General features: G+C 44.8%; 1 protein-coding gene across 5 annotated transcripts in view; it reads right to left on the minus strand.

Moving 5' to 3' along the window:
• LOC110504150 (kalirin) overlaps window positions 1-23850 on the minus strand; it is a 262188-nt gene that overhangs the window by 41363 nt on the left and 196975 nt on the right. For all 5 annotated transcript variants that reach the window (XM_036974283.2, XM_036974281.2, XM_036974280.2 and 2 more), the window contains exons 31-34: window positions 23385-23486; window positions 22950-23092; window positions 22438-22540; window positions 6750-6996 (exon numbers count right to left, since the gene is read on the minus strand). In XM_036974283.2, coding sequence (XP_036830178.2) covers window positions 6750-6996; window positions 22438-22540; window positions 22950-23092; window positions 23385-23486 — 595 coding nt within the window. The remainder of the gene's footprint in view (window positions 1-6749; window positions 6997-22437; window positions 22541-22949; window positions 23093-23384; window positions 23487-23850) is intronic.

Here is a 23850-nt window from a genome sequence, read left to right on the forward strand (position 1 = left end):
AATGTACTTGTCCTCTTGCTCAGTTGTGCACCGGGGCCTCCCACTTCTCTTTCTATTCTGGTTAGAGACAGTTTGTGCTGTTCTGTGAAGGGAGTAGTACACAGCGTTGTACAAGATCTTCAGTTTCTTGGCAATTTCTCGCATGGAATAGCCTTAATTTCTCAGAACAAGAATAGACTAATGGGTTTCAGAAGAAAGTACTTTGTTCCTGCTCATTTTGAGTCTGTAATCGAACCCACAAATACTGATGCTCCAGATACTCAACTAGTCTAAAGAAGGCAGGTAGCCGGAAGCCTAGCAAGTAGCCTAGTGTTTAGAGCATTGGACTAGTAACCGAAAGGTTGCAAGATCGAATCCCGAGCTGACAAGGTAAAAATCTGTCGTTCTGCCCCTGAACAGGCAGATAACCCACTGTTCCTAGGCCGTCATTGAAAATAAGAATTTGTTCTTAACTGACTTGCCTAGTTAAATAAAAGGTCAAATAAAGATGTTTCTTTAATCAGAACAACAGTTTTCAGCTGTGCTAACATAATTGTAAAAGGGTTTTCTTATGATCAATTAGCCTTTTAAAATGATCAACTTGGTGTAACGGTTTTCTTCGTGAGAAGGAGAGTCGGACCAAAATGCAGCGTGTAGATTGCGATCCATGTTTTAATGAACAAACGTAAAACACGAATCAATGCAAACACTACAAAATAAAGAACGTGATGAACGTAACGAAAACCTAAAACAGCCTATCTGGTGAAAAACACAGACAGGAACAATCACCCACAAACACACAGTGAAACCCAGGCTACCTAAATATGGTTCCCAATCAGAGACAATGACGAACACCTGCCTCTGACTGAGAACCATATCAGGCTGAACATAGAAATAGACAAACAAGACATGAAACATAGAATGCCCACTCAGATCACACCCTGACCAATCAAAACATAGAAAATACAAAGTAAACTATGGTCAGGGCGTGACAGTACCCCCCCCCCCAAGGTGCGGACTCCGGCCGCAAAACCTGAACCTATCGGGGAGGGTCTGGGTGGGCATCTGTCCGCGGTGGCGGCTCTGGCGCTGGACGTGGACCCCACTCCATGACAGTTTTAATCCCCCTCCTAAACGTCCCTAAATAGGTTACCCACCACAATGATAACATGGGACAGAGGGACAGCTCGGGACAGAGGTAACTCGGGACAGATGGGTAGCTCAGCACTGAGAGGAAGCTCAGCACTGAGAAGAAGCTCAGCACCGAGAGGAAGCCCAGGCAGGTAGTAGAAACTATCGACTGGCGGATCTGGGAGAATCTGGTCGACTGGCGGATCTGGGAGAATCTGGTCGACTGGCGGATCTGGGAGAATCTGGTCGACTGGCGGATCTGGGAGAATCTGGTCGACTGGCGGATCTGGGAGAATCTGGTCGACTGGCGGATCTGGGAGAATCTGGTCGACTGGCGGATCTGGGAGAATCTGGTCGACTGGCGGATCTGGGAGAATCTGGTCGACTGGCGGATCTGGGAGAATCTGGTCGACTGGCGGATCTGGGAGAATCTGGTCGACTGGCGGATCTGGGAGAGTCTGGACGACTGGCAGATCTGGGAGAGTCTGGACGACTGGCATATCTGGGAGAGTCTGGTCGACTGGCAGATCTGGAAGAGTCTGGTCGACTGGCAGATCTGGAAGAGTCTGGTCGACACAGACTGGCTGCTCTGGCTGCTCCATGCTGACTGGCAGCTCTGGCTGCTCCATGCTGGCAGACTGCTCTGGCTGCTCCATGCTGACTGGCTGCTCTGGCTGCTCCATGCTGACTGGCTGCTCTGGCTGCTCCATGCTGACTGGCTGCTCTGGCTGCTCCATGCTGACTGGCTGCTCCATGCTGACTGGCAGCTCTGGCTGCTCCATGCTGACTGGCTGCTCTGGCTGCTCCATGCTGACTGGCAGCTCCTTGCAGACTGGCAGCTCCTTGCAGACTGGCAGCTCCTTGCAGACTGGCAGCTCCTTGCAGACTGGCAGCTCCTTGCAAACTGGCAGCTCCTTGCAAACTGGCAGCTCCTTGCAAACTGGCAGCTCCTTGCAAACTGGCAGCTCCTTGCAAACTGGCAGTTCCGAACAGGCGGGAGACTCCGGCAGCGCTGTAGAGGCGGAAAGCTCTGACAGCGCTAAACAGGCGAGGCGCACTGTAGGCCTGATGCGTGGTGCTGGCACTGGTGGTACTGGGCCGAGGACACGCACAGGAAGCCTGGTGCGGGGAGCTGCTACCGGAGGGCTGGGGTGTGGAGGTGGTACTGGAAAAACCGGACCGTGCAGGCGCACTGGAGCTCTTGAGCACCGAGCCTGCCCAACCTTACCTGGTTGAATACTCACGGTCGCCCTGCCAGTGCGGCGAGGTGGAATAGCCCGCACTGGACTATGCAGGCGAACCGGAGACACCGAGCGCAAGGCTGGTGCCATGTAAACCGGCCCAAGGAGACGCACTGGGGACCAGCTGCGTAGAGCCGGCTTCATGGCATTAGGCTCGACGCTCAATCTAGCCCGGCAGACACGCGGAGCTGGAATATACCGCACCGGGCTATGCACCCGCACTGGAGACACCGTGCGCACCACTGCATAACACGGTGCCTGTCCGGTCTCTCTAGCCCCCCGGTAAGCACAGGGAGTCTGCCCAGGTCTCCTACCTGGCATAGCCATACTCCCTGTTAGCCCCCCCCCAAGAAATTTTTGGGGCTGCCTCTCAGGCTTCCATCCGCGTCGCCGTGCTGCCTTCTCATACCAGCGCCTCTCTGCTTTCACCGCCTCCATTCTACGGTAACCTTCCTCGCACTGCTCCAGCGAATCCCAGGCGGGCTCCGGCACTCTCCCTGGGTCGGCCGCCCACCTGTCGATCTCCTCCCAAGTAGTATACTCCATACTGTACTCCTCCTTGGGCTGTTCCTGTTGTTTCTTCTCCCGCTGCACCTTAGTGCGGCTACACTCCCCTGGTTTAGCCCAGGGTCCTCTCCCGTCGAGGATTTCCTCCCATGTCCAGAAATCCTTATTGCGCTTCTCCTCGCGCTGCTCCTGCCTGTTGACACGCTGCTTGGTCCGTTGGTGGTGGGTGATTCTGTAACGGTTTTCTTCGTGAGAAGGAGAGTCGGACCAAAATGCAGCGTGTAGATTGCGATCCATGTTTTAATGAACAAACGTAAAACACGAATCAATGCAAACACTACAAAATAAAGAACGTGATGAACGTAACGAAAACCTAAAACAGCCTATCTGGTGAAAAACACATAGACAGGAACAATCACCCACAAACACACAGTGAAACCCAGGCTACCTAAATATGGTTCCCAATCAGAGACAATGACGAACACCTGCCTCTGACTGAGAACCATATCAGGCTGAACATAGAAATAGACAAACAAGACATGAAACATAGAATGCCCACTCAGATCACACCCTGACCAATCAAAACATAGAAAATACAAAGTAAACTATGGTCAGGGCGTGACACTTGGATTAGCTAACACAACGTCCCATTGGAACACAGGAGTGATGGTTGCTGATACTGGGCCTCTGCACGCCTATGTAGACATATAAAAATCAGCCATTTCCAGCTACAATAGTCATTTACAACATTAACAATGTCTACACTGTATTTCTGATCAATTTGATGTTATTTTATTGGACCAAAAATGTGCTTTTCTTTCAAAAACAAGGACATTTCTAAGTGACCCCAATATTTTGAAAGGTAATGTCTATATATATATATATATTTTTTTTTTTAAATGTATAATTTGAATACATCAAAAAATATAGAATAAAAAAAGTTTCCCCAAACATGTTTGTGGGTGGTGTGGTGTAAAATAGTTGCTAAGGATGGTGCTCATTGTTGGGTTAATGTGACATAGTGACCCCCATGTAAACTTCAACTCTAAAGTTGAATTAGAACAATGGATACCTTAATATTTGAGCCATTTCAGCAATTCATTCTACAGAGTTAATTCAATTCAGTAAAAGGTTTAATGAGAGGAGTATCTGTCAACACTACCACCTTTCAACAATAAATACAAATGCACAAAGAGAAACATCTTAAAAGTAAATGATTTACTCTCCTGTGCCTTTTAAATGGTTCAGGATGTGTTCCATCTAGATTACAATTCCCTAATACAAACCATTTTACAATGGCAGAGATAGCCTCATTAAAGTCCTAACTGAAGAGCTTTTACATTTGTCAAGGAAAACAGGGAGGCAGTACATCACGGAGTGTCAGCGGCATGAGCTGAAAACCCTCTCTGAAGTGGTCTAAGTGGAGACGGATGTTGTACTGAGGTAAAATGTCAAGTGCTCGTCAGAGTCAAAATGTTCCCCAAGCTGTCAAATATCCAACCAACCTGGCTCTAATCCTAGTGACAACCAACACCTCCCTCTACAGGTAGCACCAGGAGATGTTGGATTGTCTAAACAAATGCTTCCAAGTACTTAAAATCATGCAATGCCCGTAGCAGGTGAAACAATGATGAAACGATGATGAAATATTTGCTGCAGGTACAGTACCATTCAAAAGTTTGGACACACCTACTCTTTCAAGGGTTTTTCTTTATTTTTACTATTTTCTATATTGTAGAATAATAGTTAAGACAAACAACTATTGAACAACACATACAGAATCATGTAGTAACCAAAGAAGTGTTATACAAATCTAAATCTATTTTATAATTTTAGATTCTTTGAAGTAGCCCCCCTTCGCCTTGATGACAGCTTTGCACACTCTTGGCATTCTCTCAACCAGCTTCATGAGGAATGCTTTTCCAACAATCTTGAAGGAGTTCCCACATATGCTGAGCACTTGTTAACTGCTTTTCCTTCTCTCTGCGGTCCATCTCATCCCAAAACAACTTGATTGGGTTGAGGTTGGGTAATTGTGGAGGCCAGGTCATCTGATGCAACACTCCATCACTCTCCTTCTTGGTCAAAATAGCCCTTACACAGACTGGAGGTGTGTTGGGTCATTGTCCTGTTGAAAAACAAATTATAGTGGGACTAAGCGCAAACCAGATGGGATGGCATATCGCTGCAGAATGCTGTGGTAGCCATGCTGGTTAAGTGTGCCCTGAATTCTAAATAAATAAATAAATAAATAAATCCCAGACAGTGTCACCAGCAAAGCACCCCCACACCATCACACCACCTCCTCCATGCTTCACGGTGGGAAACACACGTGGAGATAATTCGTTCACCTCCTCTGCGTCTCACGAAGACACAGAGGTTGGAACCAAAAATTTCCACCCGTCTACTGTCCATTGCTAGTGTTTCTTGGCCCAAGCAAAACTCTTCTTCTTATTGGTGTCCTTTAGTAGTGGTTTCTTTGCAGCAATTCACTATGAAGGCCTGATTCACGCAGTCTCCTCTGAACAGTTGAAGTTGAGATGTGTCTGTTACTAAGGTGCAGTTAACGCTAATGAACTTAACCTCTGTAGCCGAGGTAACTCTGGGTCTTCTTTTCCTGTGGCGGTCCTCATGAGTGACAGTTTCAGCTTAGTGCTGGATGGTTTTGCAACTATTCTTGACATTTTCCAGATTAAGACATGAAGGTCAGTCAAAGTAATGATGGACTGTCGTTTCTCTTTGCTTATTTGAGCTGTTCTTGCCATAATATGGACTTCGTATTTTACCAAATAGGGCTCTCTTGTGTATACCACCACGTGTTACAACACAACCGATTGGCTCAAACACATTAAGGAAGAAATTCCACAAATTAACTTTTAACAAGGCACACCTGTTAATTGAAATGCATTCCAGGTGACTACCTCATGAAGCTGGTTGAGAGAACACCAAAACTGTGCAAAGCTGTCATTGCGGCCAAGGGTGGCTACTTTGAAGATTCTCAAATATAAAACATATTTTGCTTTGTTTAACACTTTGTTTTTGTTTACTAAATGATTCCATATGTGTTATTTCCTAGTTTTGATGTCTTCACTATTACTCTACAATGTAGAAAAAGTAAAGAATAAAGACAAATCCTGGAATGAGTAGGTGTGTCCAAACCTTTGCCTGGTATTGTATATTAATATCAAATCTTTCCACATCTTTGACATGGATTGAGAGATAGGAAGTGCAGTATCTCATCACCATGCTGCCAAATAAAACAGTACAATGTTTTCAAAAAACAAGGAGGACTAATAATCTTCTCAGATTCTGTTATACGGAACACGTCAACATAATAAAGGCATTGGCCATGTCCAAAATCTGTCTTGCCTACTACTTACTTAAACTGTCGTCCGACATACTATTGAGAATGTACTCTGAGGTATAAATGAGCGCAATAGGCAAGAAATATCAGCATACTAAGCTCCTCTATACTGAGAACGCGTCATCTAATGCACAGTAGATGATGCGTTGATTCCCGCCATTGGTTCATTCTGGTCACCTTATCTAATTATCAGCTGTTGTCAAACACACGTGAGTCTGGAAAGACGATTCTCTTCCTCAATAGTGTGCAGCGAATTCTACTAGATAAAAAGCCAAAATGAATATGACATCCTGGCATTTAAAGCATACTACATTTTCAGAAGTTCACACACACTATATAAAACGTTCTATTTTCGCGTACCCAAAATGCCTAACATTTCGAACAGAAGTACGGGTGTTCAGACACGGCCATTGTAATTACAGGAACGGTGCCAAAGAGCACCTTCAATCTATAAAGATCTACTGACATATTCTTGCAGCACTTTCCTTCCTTTTTTTTCCCAACAGTAAATGGTTTGAGGTCCTTACCTTTCCCTGTGAGGAAGAAGCACTCCATCTCCACGCTGCTGCGGGAGTGAGAGACACAGAGGGCCGAGCTGGGCACCAGGCCCTCCTGAGGGGGGCTACGGTCGGTGGTTCGCACCAGACACCAGCCGGGGCGGTCACTGGGCCTCTCCAGTAGCTCTACCGTCTGACCCGTCTGAAGGCTAAGCTCGCTGGAACAACCTGCTGTGAAGTCCTGCAGCACCACTGTCAACTCACAGCCTCCAGAGAGCTGTGAGACAGGAAGAGACCGAGAGAACAATGAGTTAAGGTCTTAAAACAAAGTGGGTGTTGGCACAATTTTTATCACAGCAGAGAAAAGGAAGGTAAGTGCACAGCTCAGGTTCTAGGTTAAGCCATGTTGGGTTGTGAGATGTATTCAGATATTAGTTTAGTGGAGTGACATGCACACATCCATAAAAACACTTATCCCAGTTGCGGGATTACAGCGGATTATATAGAACAATGAACAACAACAACAAAAAATGTTCAGACATCAAACCAGGGGACAAACTATCAGGGGATAAATGGATTAAAGACACCCTATTCCCTTTTTAGTGCACAGGGCTCTGGTCAAAAGTAGTGCACTATATAGGGAATAGGGTGCCATTTGGGACGTAGCCCTACGTATTATAACTCTACCTGGGGAAACGGTCGTAGCCTACACCAGTTTGATAAACGAGAGTCATAAATGACTGCAGTCTCCCAGTTATGAGGATATCACTAGTCTCCAACAAATTATGAATGTTCTCTGGCTGAGGAAAATACTCTCTGGTTTCACAATTATCGTCTAGCTAGCAATCCATTTGAAGTCTGTAAACCTCCCACCTTGGGAAATTAAAATTAGTATCAATCCTCGGGCTGTCACTCCGAGTCCCCTCAAAACTTAATCATATGCTCCGAGGTTCTACTCTGGTTAACCCAACATGGGCTGAGTCCCAAATGGCACCCCATTCCCTATTTAGTGCACCACTTTTGACCAGGCCCATAGGGAAGAATAGGGTGCCATTTGGGACGATTGAAGGAGAGTCCTTAAATTCACCCAGCTGCACAGTCAGATGGGAGTGTGACAGGGTTCGAAGAGAGCAGGTACGAGCACACATTCTGTTTCAACTTGAGTAGCAGTCTAAGAGGAAGTGTAGTCAAACCTATGTGTATTTGCGGTGATAAGAACTCCTGAATTAGGGTTGCAAAATTCCTGGTCCATTTCCCAAAATTCCCAAGTTTTCCAGAAATCCTGGTTGGAAGATTCCCGGAATCATTAGGGAATTAGCTGGAAATCTGCTTGTAAGTAGGAAATCAACCAAGAGTTCTGTTTACGTTACCGGACGTTTGCAACCCTAGCCTGAAATAACCCAGCAAGTTCTCAACACTGCCAGAGAGAGAACAAACAAAGTCCAATGTCGGACAGATCAAGGACACACACTTGAGTTACCTCTCGGTTGTCTACTATGGGGGTTCGAAACAGAGGGGATTCTAAATCACACCACTTCGTTGACTCCTTCAATAACAAAACATATTTGACCAGCAACCAAACCCAGTTGGAGGGAAGTGTTTCAGGTCATCTTGAATGGAGATCAACTCCAATCTCTTACTAGGAACAGGAACACTCCACAAATCATCCACTCCCACAGAGAGCTGTTTAAAATAAGAGCACTCCCTCTCCATAGCCATGTCCCAAATGGTGCCCGATTTCCTATACAATGCACTGCTTTTGACCAGAGCCCTATGGGCCAAGGTCAAAAGCAGGGAACAGGGTGTTATTTGGGATGCAGCCTTCTCTATGATCATGTTCAAGGTTTTAAACAGGCTGACTGAAGCAGATCCAATCTAGTGTCAACAGAACAAAGTGAGGCTCATGTTCTGAGTTAGAACACACCCCTGTGTGAGGGATGATCCTCACACAGGTCAGACCCATCCCAATGGAAACCATGATCCAGCCTCCCCCACTCGTCTCGACCACCCATAGCTTTCTGTCAGCATCATCTGGCGGTTCCTCACTCCCTACATTCTCCCCCCCCCCCCCCCCTATTCTAAAGTTTGACAAACTGATCCTCAGTGGTTTTTCATTAAAGAGCTCACTATGATAGCAGGGACTGTAAGACGAGTTTGTCTACATGGGCATGGTAAACACAGATTGTTTCAGGGGCAGAACTCTTAAGACTAAATCTTGTGGGCAATTATCTTAAAATACCCAGACAGGGTCAGTTTCGCTGATCGAGTTTTGTTTGTTTATATAAGAAAACGGTCTGACAGAGTTCATTGATAAATACACTACCGTTCCAAAGTTTAGGGTCACTTGGAAAATGTCCTTGTTTTTGAAAGAAAAGCAAATTCTTTGTCCATTAAAATAACATAAAATTGATCAGAAATAAAGTGTAGACATTGTTAATGTTGTAAATGACTATTGTAGCTAGAAAGCCCCTTAGAAAACCATTTTGCAATTATGTTAGCACAGCTGAAAACTGTTGTGCTGATTAAAGAAACAATAAAATTGGCATTCTTTAGACTAGTTGAGTATCTGGAGCATCGGGATTTGTGGGTTTGATTACAGGCTCAAAATGGCCAGAAACAAAGATATTTCTTCTGAAACTAATCAGTCTATTCTTGTTCTGAGAAATGAAGGCTATTCCATGCGAGAAATTGCCAAGAAACTAAAGATCTCGTACAGTGCTGTGTACTACACACTTCACAGAACAGTGCAAACTGTCCCTAACCAGAATTGAAAGAGGAGTGGGAGGCCCCGGTGCACAACTGAGCAAGAGGACAAGTACATCAGTGTCTAGTTTGAGAAACAGACGCCTCACAAGTCCTCAACTGGCAGCTTCATTAAATAGTACCCGCAAAACATCAGTCTCAACGTCAACAGTGAAGAGGCGACTCCGGGATGCTGGCCTTCTAGGAAGAAAGAAAAAGCCATATCTCAGACTGGCCAATAAAAAATATTAAGATGGGCAAAAGAACACAGACACTGGAAAAAGGAACTCTGCCTAGAAGGCCAGCATCCCGGAGTCACCTCTTCACTGTTGACATTGACTGGTGTTTTGCAGGTACTATTTAATGAAGCTGCCAGTTGAGGACTTGTAAGGTGTCTGTTTCTCAACCTAGACACTGATGTACTTGTCCTCTTGCTCAGTTGTGCACCGGGGCCTCCCACTTTCTATTCTTGGTAAGTTCTTTGTTTCTGGCCATTTTGAGCCTGTAATCGAACCCACAAATGATGATGCTCCAGATACTCAACTAGTCTAAAGGCCAGTTTTATTGCTTCTTTAAATCAGAACAACAGTTTTCAGCTGTGCTAACATAATTGCAAAAGGGGTTTCTAATGATCAATTAGCCTTTTAAAATTATAAACTTGGATTAGCTAACACAACGTCCCATTGGAACACAGGAGTGATGGTTGCTGATAATGGGCCTCTGTACACCTATGTAGATAGTCCATAAAAAAATCTGGCATTTCCAGCTACAATAGTCATTACAACATTAACAATGTCTACACTGTATTTCTGATCAATTTGATGTTATTTTAAATGGACAAAAAAAAACATGCTTTTCTTTCAAAAACAAGGACATTTCTAAGTGACTTTTGAACGTCAGTGTATGATGGCTGCAGAATCTAATACACACATAGAGATCCTATTAAAATAGTAAAGGGTTATGTCATAAACCCTCAAAGTTCCAGAATGGGATGTAAATGACAGCCATATTAGTCAGGGAGAAATCCAAACCAGTCTAACTGGAATTAAATCAAATCAAATGTTATTTGTTACATACACATGGTTAGCAGATGTTAATGCGAGTGTAGCGAAATGCTTGTGCTTCTAGTAATCTTACAATTCCACAACAAATACATAATACACACAAATCTAAAAGGGGTAAATGAGAATATGTATATACAAATATATGACTGAACGAGGGGCATAGGCAAGATGCAATAGATGGTATAAAATACAGTATATGTGATGAGTAATGTAAGATACGTAAACATTATTAAAGTATAATTATTTAGAGTACATTGTATAAAGTGACTAGTGATCCATTTATTAAAGTGGCCAGTGATTGGGTCAAAATGTAGGCAGCAGCCTCTCTGAGTTAGTGGTTGCTGTTTGGCAGTTGAGTTGGCCTTGAGATAGAAGCTGTTTTTCAGCCTCTCGGTGCCAGCTTTGATGCACCTGTACTGACCTCACCTTCTGGATGGTAGCGGTGTGAACAGGCAGTGGCTCGGGTGGTTGATGTCCTTGGTGATCTTTTTGGCCTTCCTATGACATCGGGTGCTGTAGGTGTTATGGAGGGCAGGTAGTTTGCCCCCAGTGATGCGTTGTGTAGACTGCACCATCCTCCGGAGAGCCTTGCTGTTGAGGGCGGTGCAGTTGCCATACCAGGCTGTGAGGCAGGCTGACAGGATGCTCTCGATTGTGCATCTGTAAAGGTTTGTCAGGGTTTTGGGTGACAAGCCAAATTTCTTCAGCCTCCTGAGGTTGAAGAGACGTGTGGGTGGACCATTTCAGTTTGTACGCCGAGGAACTTACAACTTTCCACCTTCTCCACTGCTGTCCCTTCGATGTGGATAGGGGGGTGCTCCAAACTGCTGTTTCATGAAGTCCACAATCAACTCCTTTCTTTTGTTGAGATTGAGTGAGAGGTTGTTTTCCTGACACCACACTCCTAGTGCCCTCAACTCCTCCCTGTACCTTGTCTCGTTGTTGTTGGTAATCAAGACTACCACTGTAGTGTCGTTTGCAAAGTGTGATGGCGATTGCGTCGTCTGTGGACCTGTCGGGGCGGTATGCAAACTGAAGTGGGTCTAGGGTGGAGGTGATATGGCGGCAACACAGATTTGTACTTATGCAGGAAAATAAAAGGTAAAGCATGCGATATCAGAAATTGTGTCGTGATTATTTTCAACCTACAATATCGCCATATAAGGATCAGCCTCCCTGCCCCCAATCCTAACTTTAACCATTAGTGTGGAAAATACAAAACTGACCCAAGATTAGTGTCAACAGGCAGGGAACACAACATGTGAATATTGCCGAGAAGATACCCCCATCATGTATCACAGAGACAGAGCTGACACAGTCCTCAACATGGGAACTTTAGCTTTCCCTCTGCACAAAGTTGTGACCTGTGGTTGGTTCCATATAACAATGCCATTGTCGATAAAGAGCTTTTCAGAAGGATCTGATTTCCATCCTCTTTCCAAAATCAAAACAACCACCACGTGTTCCAAAGCCAACAGAACATCTGTGAGCTCACAAAGTGGTGTGTCTTACAGTGAAACTGTACTCCAAGGAGTTAATTGTACAAAAACAAACAGCCCACAGAAGAATCCCTCGTTAGTATGGTGATAAATACTTGTTACTACATCCAATAACTGTTTTGTGGTGGGCTCCTGGAAACAATCTTGTACGATCAGTTCATTTTATACCGACGAGCATGATTAACTCTGTCCAACTAGTGGAATAACAGCTGGCAGTAACTTAATTATCATGAATTATGATTGGTACCGGAAGGTTAAGGGAGAGCAAAAGTAGTGCACTATTATAGGGAACTAGGGTGCCGTTTGGGATGGGCCTAAGGAGTATGGTTGAAGCATTATATTCAAACACCACTTCAGAGTACCGACAAACAACTGAAAAGGCCCATGCAGTGAAATGTATCCCAAACAGGACACACTGTACCTCCTATGGTTGACATGGCAAAGAAAACCAACTTTTGTTTGAGACATTACCTGATTTGGAAAACCCCAAAACATTAGGACCGGAGTCAAATCATAAATACAGGACTCTTCCCATGTTAGCGCCACCTCAAGTAATGACTGCTTAAATAACACAGTGAGGAGAACATTTGGCTCCTGTGTGTTGTGATGCAGAACGAGACACAGGGGGAGAGGGAGAGAGAGAGCGCGAGAAGGGGAGAGAGAAAGAGAGAGAGAAAGAGAGCGAGAGCAAGAAAGAGCAAGAGAACACAGTCTGTGTTTAAATAGCAGTTTGTTTCCAGTGTGGCTGTCGGAGCCGTGCCGTCTAAGGGGAACAGGAAATGGTAGTGTCTGAGTTTCCAGAGCTGTGGGGGAACCTGTCCAAGCAGACTGTTTCATCATCATAGGGCTTTTATATAGAAAATAGCTGCTATTTCAGTCACTTCGAGGAGTTTGGGTAAAGATAGAGGAGAAACGGAGGCAAATAACCCACCAAATGATTATCTACAACGCTTGTGACATGTCTTTTTCCAGCTGTTGATTAGTTGAATGAATCATCAACACTTTCCAAGTCAAGCTGTGGTAGTCAACTACTGTGTCTGTGAAATCCGGCAATCTTGTTCATCAAAAGGTCATTGCACGCTGAGCAACAGCTCTACAATATGGTAAGATTCAGTGCAAGCATTCCCAATTAATAATCATAACAATACTCAACATCTTTAACAGTTGGATAATGAAAGTACTAAAAGTAAACTAAATCAGGGTCCTCTGAATGCAATGGCTGTTCCAAATACCAGCCTATTTGCTATGGGCCCTGGTCAAAAGTAGAGCACTAACTAAACTCAGCAAAAAAAAGAAAAACGTCCTCTCACTGTCAACTGCGTTTATTTTCAGCAAACTTAACATGTGTAAATATTTGTAAGAACATAACAAGGTTCAACAACTGAGACATAAACTGAACAAGTTCCACAGACATGTCACTAACAGAAATTGAATAGTGTGTCCCTGAACAAAGGGGGGGTCAAAATCAAAAGTAACAGTCAGTATCTGGTGTGGCCACCAGCTGCATTAAGTACTGCAGTGCATCTCCTCCTCATGGACTGCACCAGACTTGCCAGTTCTTGCTGTGAGATATTACCCTACTCTTCCACCAAGGCACCTGCAAGTTCTCAGACATTTCTGGGGGGAATGGCCCTAGCTCTCACCCTCCAATCCAACAAGTCCCAGACATGCTCAATGGGATTGAGATCTGTGCTCTTCGCTGGTCATGGCAGAACACTGACATTCCTGTCTTAAAGGAAATCACACATAGAACGAGCAGTATGGCTGGTGGCATTGTCATGCTGGAGGGTCATGTCAGGATGAGACTGCAGGAAGGGTACCACATGAGGTAGGAGGTTGACTTCCCAGTAACGCATAGCGTTGAGATTGCCTGCAATGACAACAAGCTCAGTCCGATGATGCTGTGACACACCACCCCAGACCATGACGGACTCTCCACTTCCAAATCAATCCCGCTCCAGAGTACAGGCCTCAGTATAATGCTCATTCCTTCGACGATAAATGCAAATCTGTCCATTACCCCTGGTGAGACAAAACCGTGACTTGTCAGTGAAGGGCACTTTTTGCCAGTCCTGTCTGATCCAGTGATGGTGGGTTTTCACCCATAGGCAACATTGTTGTCGGTGATGTCTGGTGAGGACCTATTGCGGACAGTCTGAGCACTGATGGAGGGATTGTGCGTTCCTGGTGTAACTCGGGCAGTTGTTTTTGCCATCCTGTACCTGTCCCGCAGGTGTGATGTTCGGATGTACCGATCCTGTGCAGGTGTTGTTATACGTGGTCTGCCACTGCGAGGACGATCAGCTGTCCGTCCTGTCTCCCTGTACCGCTGTCTTAGGCGTCTCACAATACGGACATTGCAATTTATTGCCCTGGCCAAACCGCCAGTCCTCATGCCTCCTTGCAGCATGCCTAAGGCACATTCACGCAGATTAGCAAGGACCCTGGGCATCTTTCTTTTGGTATTTTTCAGAGTCAGTAGAAAGGTCTCTTTGGTGTCCTAAGTTTTCATAACTGTAACCTTAATTGCCTATCGTCTGTAAGCTGTTAGTGTCTTAACCCCCGTTCCACAGGTGCATGTTCATTAACTGTTTAATGTTCATTGAACAAGCATGGGAAGAAGTATTTAAACGCTTTACAATGAAGATCTGTGAAGTTATTTGGATTTTTACAAATTATATCTGAACGACAGGGTCCTGAAAAAAGGGACGTTTGTTTTTTGTTGAGTTTAGATAAAAGGGTGGGTTGTGGGGCACAGTATATGTATAACCCTGCTTTTGAGAGCCGAGTAGACAGTTTTGACCCCCCACAGAAAATAAAGAGCATTATTTAGAGGTCTCTCTACATCAGATAGCTGCAAAAGATTAAACATGGGGCCCTGGATTAAAGTAGTGCACTATACAGTGCCTTGCGAAAGTATTCGGCCCCCTTGAACTTTGAAACCTTTTGCCACATTTCAGGCTTCAAACATAAAGATATAAAACTGTATTTTTTTGTGAAGAATCAACAACAAGTGGGACACAATCATGAAGTGGAACGACATTTATTGGATATTTCAAACTTTAACAAATCAAAAACTGAAAAATTGGGCCTGCAAAATTATTCAGCCCCCTTAAGTTAATACTTTGTAGCGCCACCTTTTGCTGCGATTACAGCTGTAAGTCGCTTGGGGTATGTCTCTATCAGTTTTGCACATCGAGAGACTGACATTTTTTCCCATTCCTCCTTGCAAAACAGCTCGAGCTCAGTGAGGTTGGATGGAGAGCATTTGTGAACAGCAGTTTTCAGTTCTTTCCACAGATTCTCGATTGGATTCAGGTCTGGACTTTGACTTGGCCATTCTAACACCTGGATATGTTTATTTTTGAACCATTCCATTGTAGATTTTGCTTTATGTTTTGGATCATTGTCTTGTTGGAAGACAAATCTCCGTCCCAGTCTCAGGTCTTTTGCAGACTCCATCAGGTTTTCTTCCAGAATGGTCCTGTATTTGGCTCCATCCATCTTCCCATCAATTTTAACCATCTTCCCTGTCCCTGCTGAAGAAAAGCAGGCCCAAACCATGATGCTGCCACCACCATGTTTGACAGTGGGGATGGTGTGTTCAGGGTGATGAGCTGTGCTGCTTTTGCGCCAAACATAACGTTTTGCATTGTTGCCAAAAAGTTCAATTTTGGTTTCATCTGACCAGAGCACCTTCTTCCACATGTTTGGTGTGTCTCCCAGGTGGCTTGTGGCAAACTTTAAACGACACTTTTTATGGATATCTTTAAGAAATGGCTTTCTTCTTGCCACTCTTCCATAAAGGCCAGATTTGTGCAATATACGACTGATTGTTGTCCTATGGACAGAGTCTCCCACCTCAGCTGTAGATCTCTGCAGTTCATCCAGAGTGATCATGGGCCTCTTGGCTGCATCTCTGATCAGTCTTCTCCTTGTATGAGCTGAAAGTTTAGAGGGACGGCCAGGTCTTGGTAGATTTGCAGTGGTCTGATACTCCTTCCATTTCAATATTATCGCTTGCACAGTGCTCCTTGGGATGTTTAATGCTTGGGAAATCTTTCTGTATCCAAATCCGGCTTTAAACTTCTTCATAACAGTATCTCGGACCTGCCTGGTGTGTTCCTTGTTCTTCATGATGCTCTCTGCGCTTTTAACGGACCTCTGAGACTATCACAGTGCGGGTGCATTTATACGGAGACTTGATTACACACAGGTGGATTGTATTTATCATCATTAGTCATTTAGGTCAACATTGGATCATTCAGAGATCCTCACTGAACTTCTGGAGAGAGTTTGCTGCAATGAAAGTAAAGGGGCTGAATAATTTTGCACGCCCAATTTTTCAGTTTTTGATTTGTTAAAAAAGTTTGAAATATCCAATAAATGTCGTTCCACTTCATGATTGTGTCCCACTTGTTGTTGATTCTTCACAAAAAAATAGTTTTATTTCTTTATGTTTGAAGCCTGAAATGTGGCAAAAGGTCGCAAAGTTCAAGGGGGCCGAATACTTTCGCAAGGCACTGTATGTGGAATAGCATGCCATTTGGGACATAGATTTGGAGGCTATACGGTAGATAGGAGCTGGCATGACATGTTGGGTCTAAGCCGCAGCAGATGTGACCGGACCCGTCCATCTCATCTCGGCTGCGTCCCAAATAGCCCATACTCTGGGCAAAAGTACTGCACTATGTAGAGAACAGAGTACCACTTGGGACACAAGCCTTCATCTCATCTCCCCTCGACACCATCTGCAGGGTATTAGGTCACCTCCACCCGGGGAGAGACGGGAACTGTTGCTAAGGGATCTCCAGGTCAGCCAGAGATGCGGCCATGCGAAAGGGTACAGGTTACGCATGTTAAACAATGATCAGGGTCATATTCGTTAGTGCACACCGTCGCAAAGCATTCTGCAATGGAACCCAAAAAACACGTTTTTAGTACTGGGCAAATCCCTCCCTGTTTCTGTCCGATTTCTTCCATTTTTGTTTATTTTTCAAATTTATTATGATTCATAAGAAAGTCTGGGAGTCCATTGAAGAACAAATGTAACACATAGGCCTATAAGTTATATATAATTGACAGACTGACTATATTCATACTTAACTGAAATAGAAGTATGCCTATAAGACAATTACAGGAGACAGGGTATCCATGAGGGGGGAAAATATCAATGCCCTATTATGTTGTACTCCTGTAGTACTCGGGATGTTTCGGAGACTAGTGTTGACCTAATTTTGAATGTCAGCCGAGCGCTGCCTCATAAAAGACACACGCCTGTTGCATAGTCATGTCAACACAGCCTCACTCACTCTCCTACAGTCAGGCAATATAAAATGACTTACAGACCTGGGTTCAAATTGAAATCTTGATCATTTCCTTTAGCCTGCCTAGAGAGCAGGCTTTACACCAGGGGCAGTCAACTCAATTCAGTCGGACGATTTTTGTCTCAAGCTGATGGTCGGGAGGCCGAAACATAATTAAAAGAATTTGTACAAAGCAAATTGACCACAAATAAGCCCAAAAATAGATTGTATTACAAAATAACATTTCACACCTTGATTACATTAAAGACAGATGTCCTATCATTCAAAGAAGCCTTGGTGATTTACAGTACTTTATTTTGTTTTTTTAGCAAAAACCACAATCCTCTCTGGTTTACATTGTTGGGACTTTTCTAAAATCAGTTCCACGGCAAAAGGCCAGCTTAACCAAGCACAGATGCAGTATTTTAATTGATTTAAAATAGTATTTCAACCAAAGGTTGCGTATACACTCAGTTGAACTAGGTGCATAGCGTAGACCAGACATAAGCCACTATAGGGTTGATCTTTTGCAACCATGGCTTGAGCCAGAGCCATAAAGATCCTATAATTCAACACCATTTGATCAGTTTCTCGAAGGAAAATCTTCCCGACCAAGACGGATGTTTTTGTTGTTGTCGTCATCACGTTGCTAGGATGCCAAGATCCACTCCAGAGAGATGCAACTGGACCTTCGAGAACGTCAGTAAGTCAGTCCGTACTCATCTCATTGAGGCAGTTAACTTAATAGCCTGCTTCCTGTGTCGACTGGCCCAGCCAGCGCTCACAGTTTAACCGTCAGTCTGCTCTACTACTGGGACGTGGGGGAAGGAACTCCCTTTCAACACAGCAATGTGCTTCTGCTCCTTTAGCCATCTGACTCTAGCCACATGAACACATCTCTTGTGACTACAATACGACTCCCATGAATGATATTGCCTATGTGGTGACATACGGTATATATATATATATATTTCTCTACTTTTGGTGAATATGTGGAGGCTATATATATATACTGCCATGTACAGTTTGGACTCTCGCATGTGTGACTTAGACATTAGAATTACAATCTTAAAAAGTTGAAGATCAAGCAAACCATAAAATCAATAGATTTGGCAAAAAAACAGCACAGTAGACATCTGGCAGGACACATTTTAAAATGACAAATGACCCATAGCCTATCCAAAACCCTCTCTAAATGTCAAAGAAGGTCTTTAAAATGTTCTGAGCTACTTTGGGAGAAAAGCTAGGGTCTGGTTACTTACGCGACTGCTCTCCTTGAAAAGTTTAAAGCTCATCCACTTGGGCATGGTGTCTCTTTGCTCTGCTCTCTCGGTCTGTGCTGCAGAGTTAAGCTCAGTTCAAGCTCTTTCCTTTGATTGGCTGAGCCAGACAGGGAGACAGGCTGTGTGTTATGACCCTGTCGTCTCTACTACTCATAGAAAGCCTGTGGTTGAGGTCTTCACGGGTCCCAACCGGGTACGAAATCCTGTTGTTGACCCTCGACAGAAGGGCTTCCGTTTGATTGTCATTGAGTCTCGGGTCTATCAACTGTATATACCAGAGACCCGATGACAATCAAACAGGACCCAGCACGGACCAGAGGGGCAACGTTCGGGTCGGGTCCAGGTTAATCGGGTCCTACATGGACCCATGAAGACCTCTAGCACAGGCTTACTATGAGTAGTAGAGACGACGGGTCATAACACACTACTGCATGTGTGCACCCAACCAAGGATCAGCAGAGCCTATAGCATTTTTATTTCATGCTAATAAAGGTGAATTTATTGTCTTATAGAAGGCCTAGCCAACATATAAAGACCCATTTGTTAAGCAGAAGAGCATCTTGGGGGGTGGAGGGGGGGGGGGGGGGGGTAGCAGCATGTGTGTGTTGTGGAGTGAGAAAGTGTGTGTCTGCGAGACAGAGGGAGGGTGTGGCATATATTCCTGCAGCACAGCTAAGCCCAAATGGAACCACAGCTGTCCTTCCTGCACACATACAGAGAGAAATAGACAGAACGAGAGAGACAGCGAGACAGAGAGAGAGAGACAGAGAGACAGAGAGAGAGAGAGAGAGAGAGAGAGAGAGACAACCCTCATCTCCCATCCGAGGAGCACGAGGCCAGTCTCATGACTCGCGGAAACAGCGGTGGCGATTGGAGAACAGCTTCATTATAGGGTGAGCCGGGGATGAAGGAAGGGGATAATAGATTTGATTTAGTCAACGTACAGTAGTGAAGAGAGGCACAGCCTTGGTTTAGGGAGTGAGCCGACAACACATCCATGTGATGATGTGCAGCATGAGGAACAGAGGACAAACACACCCGTGTGAACTGGTTTCCTAGCTGCTTTCTTTGTAATTGTTAGCCATATATACACTGCACATGAGTTTGAGACAGACGGCAGCAAGACAAGCCCAGGAATGGCAAATGGCACCCTATTCACTATACAGTGCACTCTCTTTGACCAGGGCCCACAGGAAATAGGGTGTCATTTGAGATGCAGCCTAGCCGTTCCATCTCCATGCAGGGAGAAAACAAATCCTCCCACAGTGACAGTCACAGCAGGGTGGTCGGGTGGGAGCAGGGATGTCGTGTCTCTCTGCGTCTGTGCGGAGTGGCTAACTGTCAGCTTGGACCAGACGACGAAGCTGGAAGGGCTTAGAGAGACCACAAAAGCACCAGGAAAAGAGTCATTTCCAAGACAAAAACAGTCTGTGGAAAAATTGACATGGCTCGCCCTGAGGAAAAAATATCAAGAGAGAGAAAAAAAAAAAACCTGACAGTCAGTCGGTGACACTTGGCGGCTCAAACGAGACCGGGTTTGGTGTTAGGAACTTATTTTTGGGGAATTCTATAGCCAGCCTTCCCTTGGCTATTCATAACAGCATGCAGCATTGGAATATAGCTTAAGGAAATTGCAATGAACTATAAGGGAGCTCCAGCACTGAGACATGTCTTTCTGTTTAAAGCCTTCCAAAGAGCAACAAGACAACCCTCCCACCTTGAGAAGGAATGAAATAATATTGTTTAGTTGCAACATCCTCCACCGAGAGAGAAAGCAACAAACACACTCGGCTGTTCCATAAACTTCCCTCAAATCACACCTATTCATCACAAGCTCAACGAGGATTTGCCTTTCACTCTGTTAGGGCATTTCTAGAGCCCAGTCTATCTTTCTGCTGTGTGTGGCAGAGTGACATTTAGCGCAGGGGCAAAGTGTGGGCGTACTGTGTGAAAAGGTCACAGGGCGTCACAATGGACTGGCCAGGCCACGCTCTCTCTCTCTCTGGCACCCTATTCCCTATTTAGTCCATCGGGCTCTGGTTAAAAGTAGTGCACTATATAGGGAATACAGTACCATTTGGGAGTTTGGGGATGCAGCTTCTCTCTCTCTTTCGTACACCACTCTCCACCCTCCAGAGCAGAGGGGAAAACGGGACCCCAGGCCAAGACACCCAAGCCTGGCTGCTCTCCAAGACAACAGAAGGCTGGAGGACCCAGCTGCAGTGGCGTTGAGCCCAGAGACAGAGGGAGCGGGTCATAGGGAGGGAAATCTTCCAAAAGTTAAGACAACAACCAGCTTCACAACAACGGTTGAGTTCCTACCCAACTACAATGCAGATAAGGCAGGAGTAAAGCCCCGCCTTATCTCAGCTCACTGGTCACCATGGCAGCACCCACTCCAGCAGGTATATCTCACTGGTCACCCCCAAAGCCAATTCCTCCTTTGATCGTCTTTCCTTCCAGTTCTGTGCTGCCAATGACTGGAACAAACTGCAAAAATCTCTGAAGCTGGAGACTCATATCTCCCTCACCAGCTTTAATCACCAGCTGTCAGAGCAGCTCACAGATCACTGCACCTGTACATAGCCCATCAGTAAACAGCCCATATATCTACCTACCTCATCCCCATACAGTATTTATTTATTTATCTTGCTCCTTTGCACCCCAGTATCTCTACTTGCACATTCATCTTCTGCACATCTACCATTCCAGTGTTTAATTGCTATTATGTAATTACTTCGCCACCATGGCCTATTTATTTCCTTATCTTACCTCATTTGCACTCACTGTATATAGACTTTTTGTTTTCTTTTGTTCTACTGTATTATTGACTGTATGTTTTGTTTATTCCATGTGTAACTCTGTGTTGTTGTGTGTCGAATAGCTATGCTTAACCTTGGCCAGGTCGCAGTTGCAAATGAGAACTTGTTCTCAACCAGCCTACCTGGTTAAATAAAGGTGAGATAATAAATACATTTGAAAAACACATGACAGATCTTACAACCCCTGGATAGGTATTTAACATATCAGCTAAAAACATAGATAAAGCACTCTGACGCCCGACTGCACAGTCGATGACGTGGAACGCAACCACTGGTTGATTGACGCGATGCAATGTAGATGTGCAGGAACTCAACCATATTGTCCATCAGTCATGCAAACTACTGCCGGTAGCTAAATTTAACAACTAATTATGGTGGATGCTGTCACTACTGACCTACATAGACAACTCAAGGTAAGAGGAATTTTACCCAAACATGTAAATTAGATGAACACACCATTTTTTTGTATGTATGTATCCTTACATTGATTTCAAACAGTCCTTCGTATGTTGCATTAGGGCACATGCCTGCACAAAGCCTGAACAGACGTTTCATAAATTCACATGATTGTTGTTCCATCTAACCTACTGGGGAGCCTCAGCTCTAATGGCAGGTCACAGCCCCTGCTTGGAACATAAGAGAGGCCAGGGAAACCCCGATTGTCAATCAGCTGTCCATGGTGACCCACAGGGGGGGAGGAGCTAGGAAGGAGCCAATCAATGTCAGCATAATTTCAAAAAAGTACATATCAGATATTAAAGTCATTAATATTTCACACTTATTTGCTTGATATTGTGTATGGTAAATATTGAATATGTAGGACGTATTGCTGTGGGCCTACAGGGAATAAAGAAGATGTTTAGGGCTCATGTTTATAAAGAATCTCAGGATTGGAGTGCTGATCAGTTTTACCTTTTAGATCACAATGAATAATGTGGAGATGGGGGACCTGATCCCAAATCGGTACTTATACTTGAGATGTTCCAGCAGATGTCCTCCTACCTTATCACTGTCCACAGTGTTCTGAGAAGTCCTAGAAGCGATGGAGATGGTGTCTGGCTGGCTGCTGCCGTCACCCTGGCTGTCTGCATCCTCACCAGCATCCCTGGATCCACACACACACACACACACACACACACACACACACCAGTTAGAGGTGAAGTGACTTATCTCTGTCTGTCTGATGTTTCTTGAAGAGGATGTACAGTATCTTATCTTCAGCCATCCAGACCAAATGAAATAGAATGAGTCACACTGATCTATGAAATATATGAACAGAGATTAGACTAAAACAAATGTGGGAACTTTATTAATACACCTAGTGACAGTGTTGCTTACGTGGGTGCCTGCCATGGCCCGAGTGGATAGGGAGTAGGGCAAAGTTGCCCCTAGACACTGGTCAGTTTAGCATGTTCCCCACTAATGGTTAAGGTTAGGATTGGGAGAGAGGAAGCGGATCCTAGATCTGTACCTAGGGGAAACGTCAACCTGGAGCGAGTGCTGGGCCTACTCACCTCTTGCTGTTGTTGCGTGGCTTGGCTGGGGTTTTGGGCATGTGGATGGGCTCCTTCAGCGCCCCCTTGAGGTGGATGATCCTCTCCTGGATCACCTCCCGGATGTTCTTGATCCACTCCTGCTTTGCTTCAATACTGGACGCCTGGGGAGGAGGGAGACGCATCACATTGATTTATCTTTTTTTTATCCTCTGGCCTCTGGCAAGAGAAGGTGTTGGCATATAAAGAAGAGAATGATGCTTTCTGCAAGGCATGGCCCTTACAGACCCAGTCTTTAGAAAGGCTGTGTCACTTTTTCTATGGCTCCTCAATTAGTGTGGGTATGGCATTGTGATAAATGACCTAAAGCTACCTTTCACCCTGTACTGAAACTGATCCTGGATCAGCACTTCTACTCTGTAATGCTTTCGAGATCAGCAAGGAGCATAGACCTACCTTGAGGACAGTCTTGTTGTCAGATGAGGGGGTCCTTCCAGCCCACAGAGCAAACTTACAGGGGTCCCCTTCAATGTGCTCCGTCACGCCCAGCTCTGATGTCTGGATAATGGAGAAGAACAAAATGTCAAGTCTTGAACCTGCTTTTTATGACTTGGAACCTTCCAAATCATCATGTGTTCAGTATACCACTGAATATCATAAAAACGATATACTAAAACTGTAACTATATATCATAAAAAAGCAATGTTCCCTTTCTGAAAAGGAATTTAAGAGGCACATTAAGATACAGTCATAGTAAATCCCATCCAACATTCCTCTATGTCCCTGTCACAGTAGGTTGGTGGCACCTTAATTGGGGAGGACGGGCTCGTGGTAATGGCTGGAGCGGATTTCCATGTGTTTGATGCCATTCCATTCGCTCTGTTCCAGCCATTATTATGAGCTGTCCTCCCCTCAGCAGCCT

The sequence above is a fragment of the Oncorhynchus mykiss genome, chromosome 3 (assembly GCF_057628025.1).
Source record: "Oncorhynchus mykiss isolate SJ-2025 chromosome 3, ASM5762802v1, whole genome shotgun sequence".
Taxonomy (NCBI): Eukaryota; Metazoa; Chordata; class Actinopteri; order Salmoniformes; family Salmonidae; genus Oncorhynchus; species Oncorhynchus mykiss.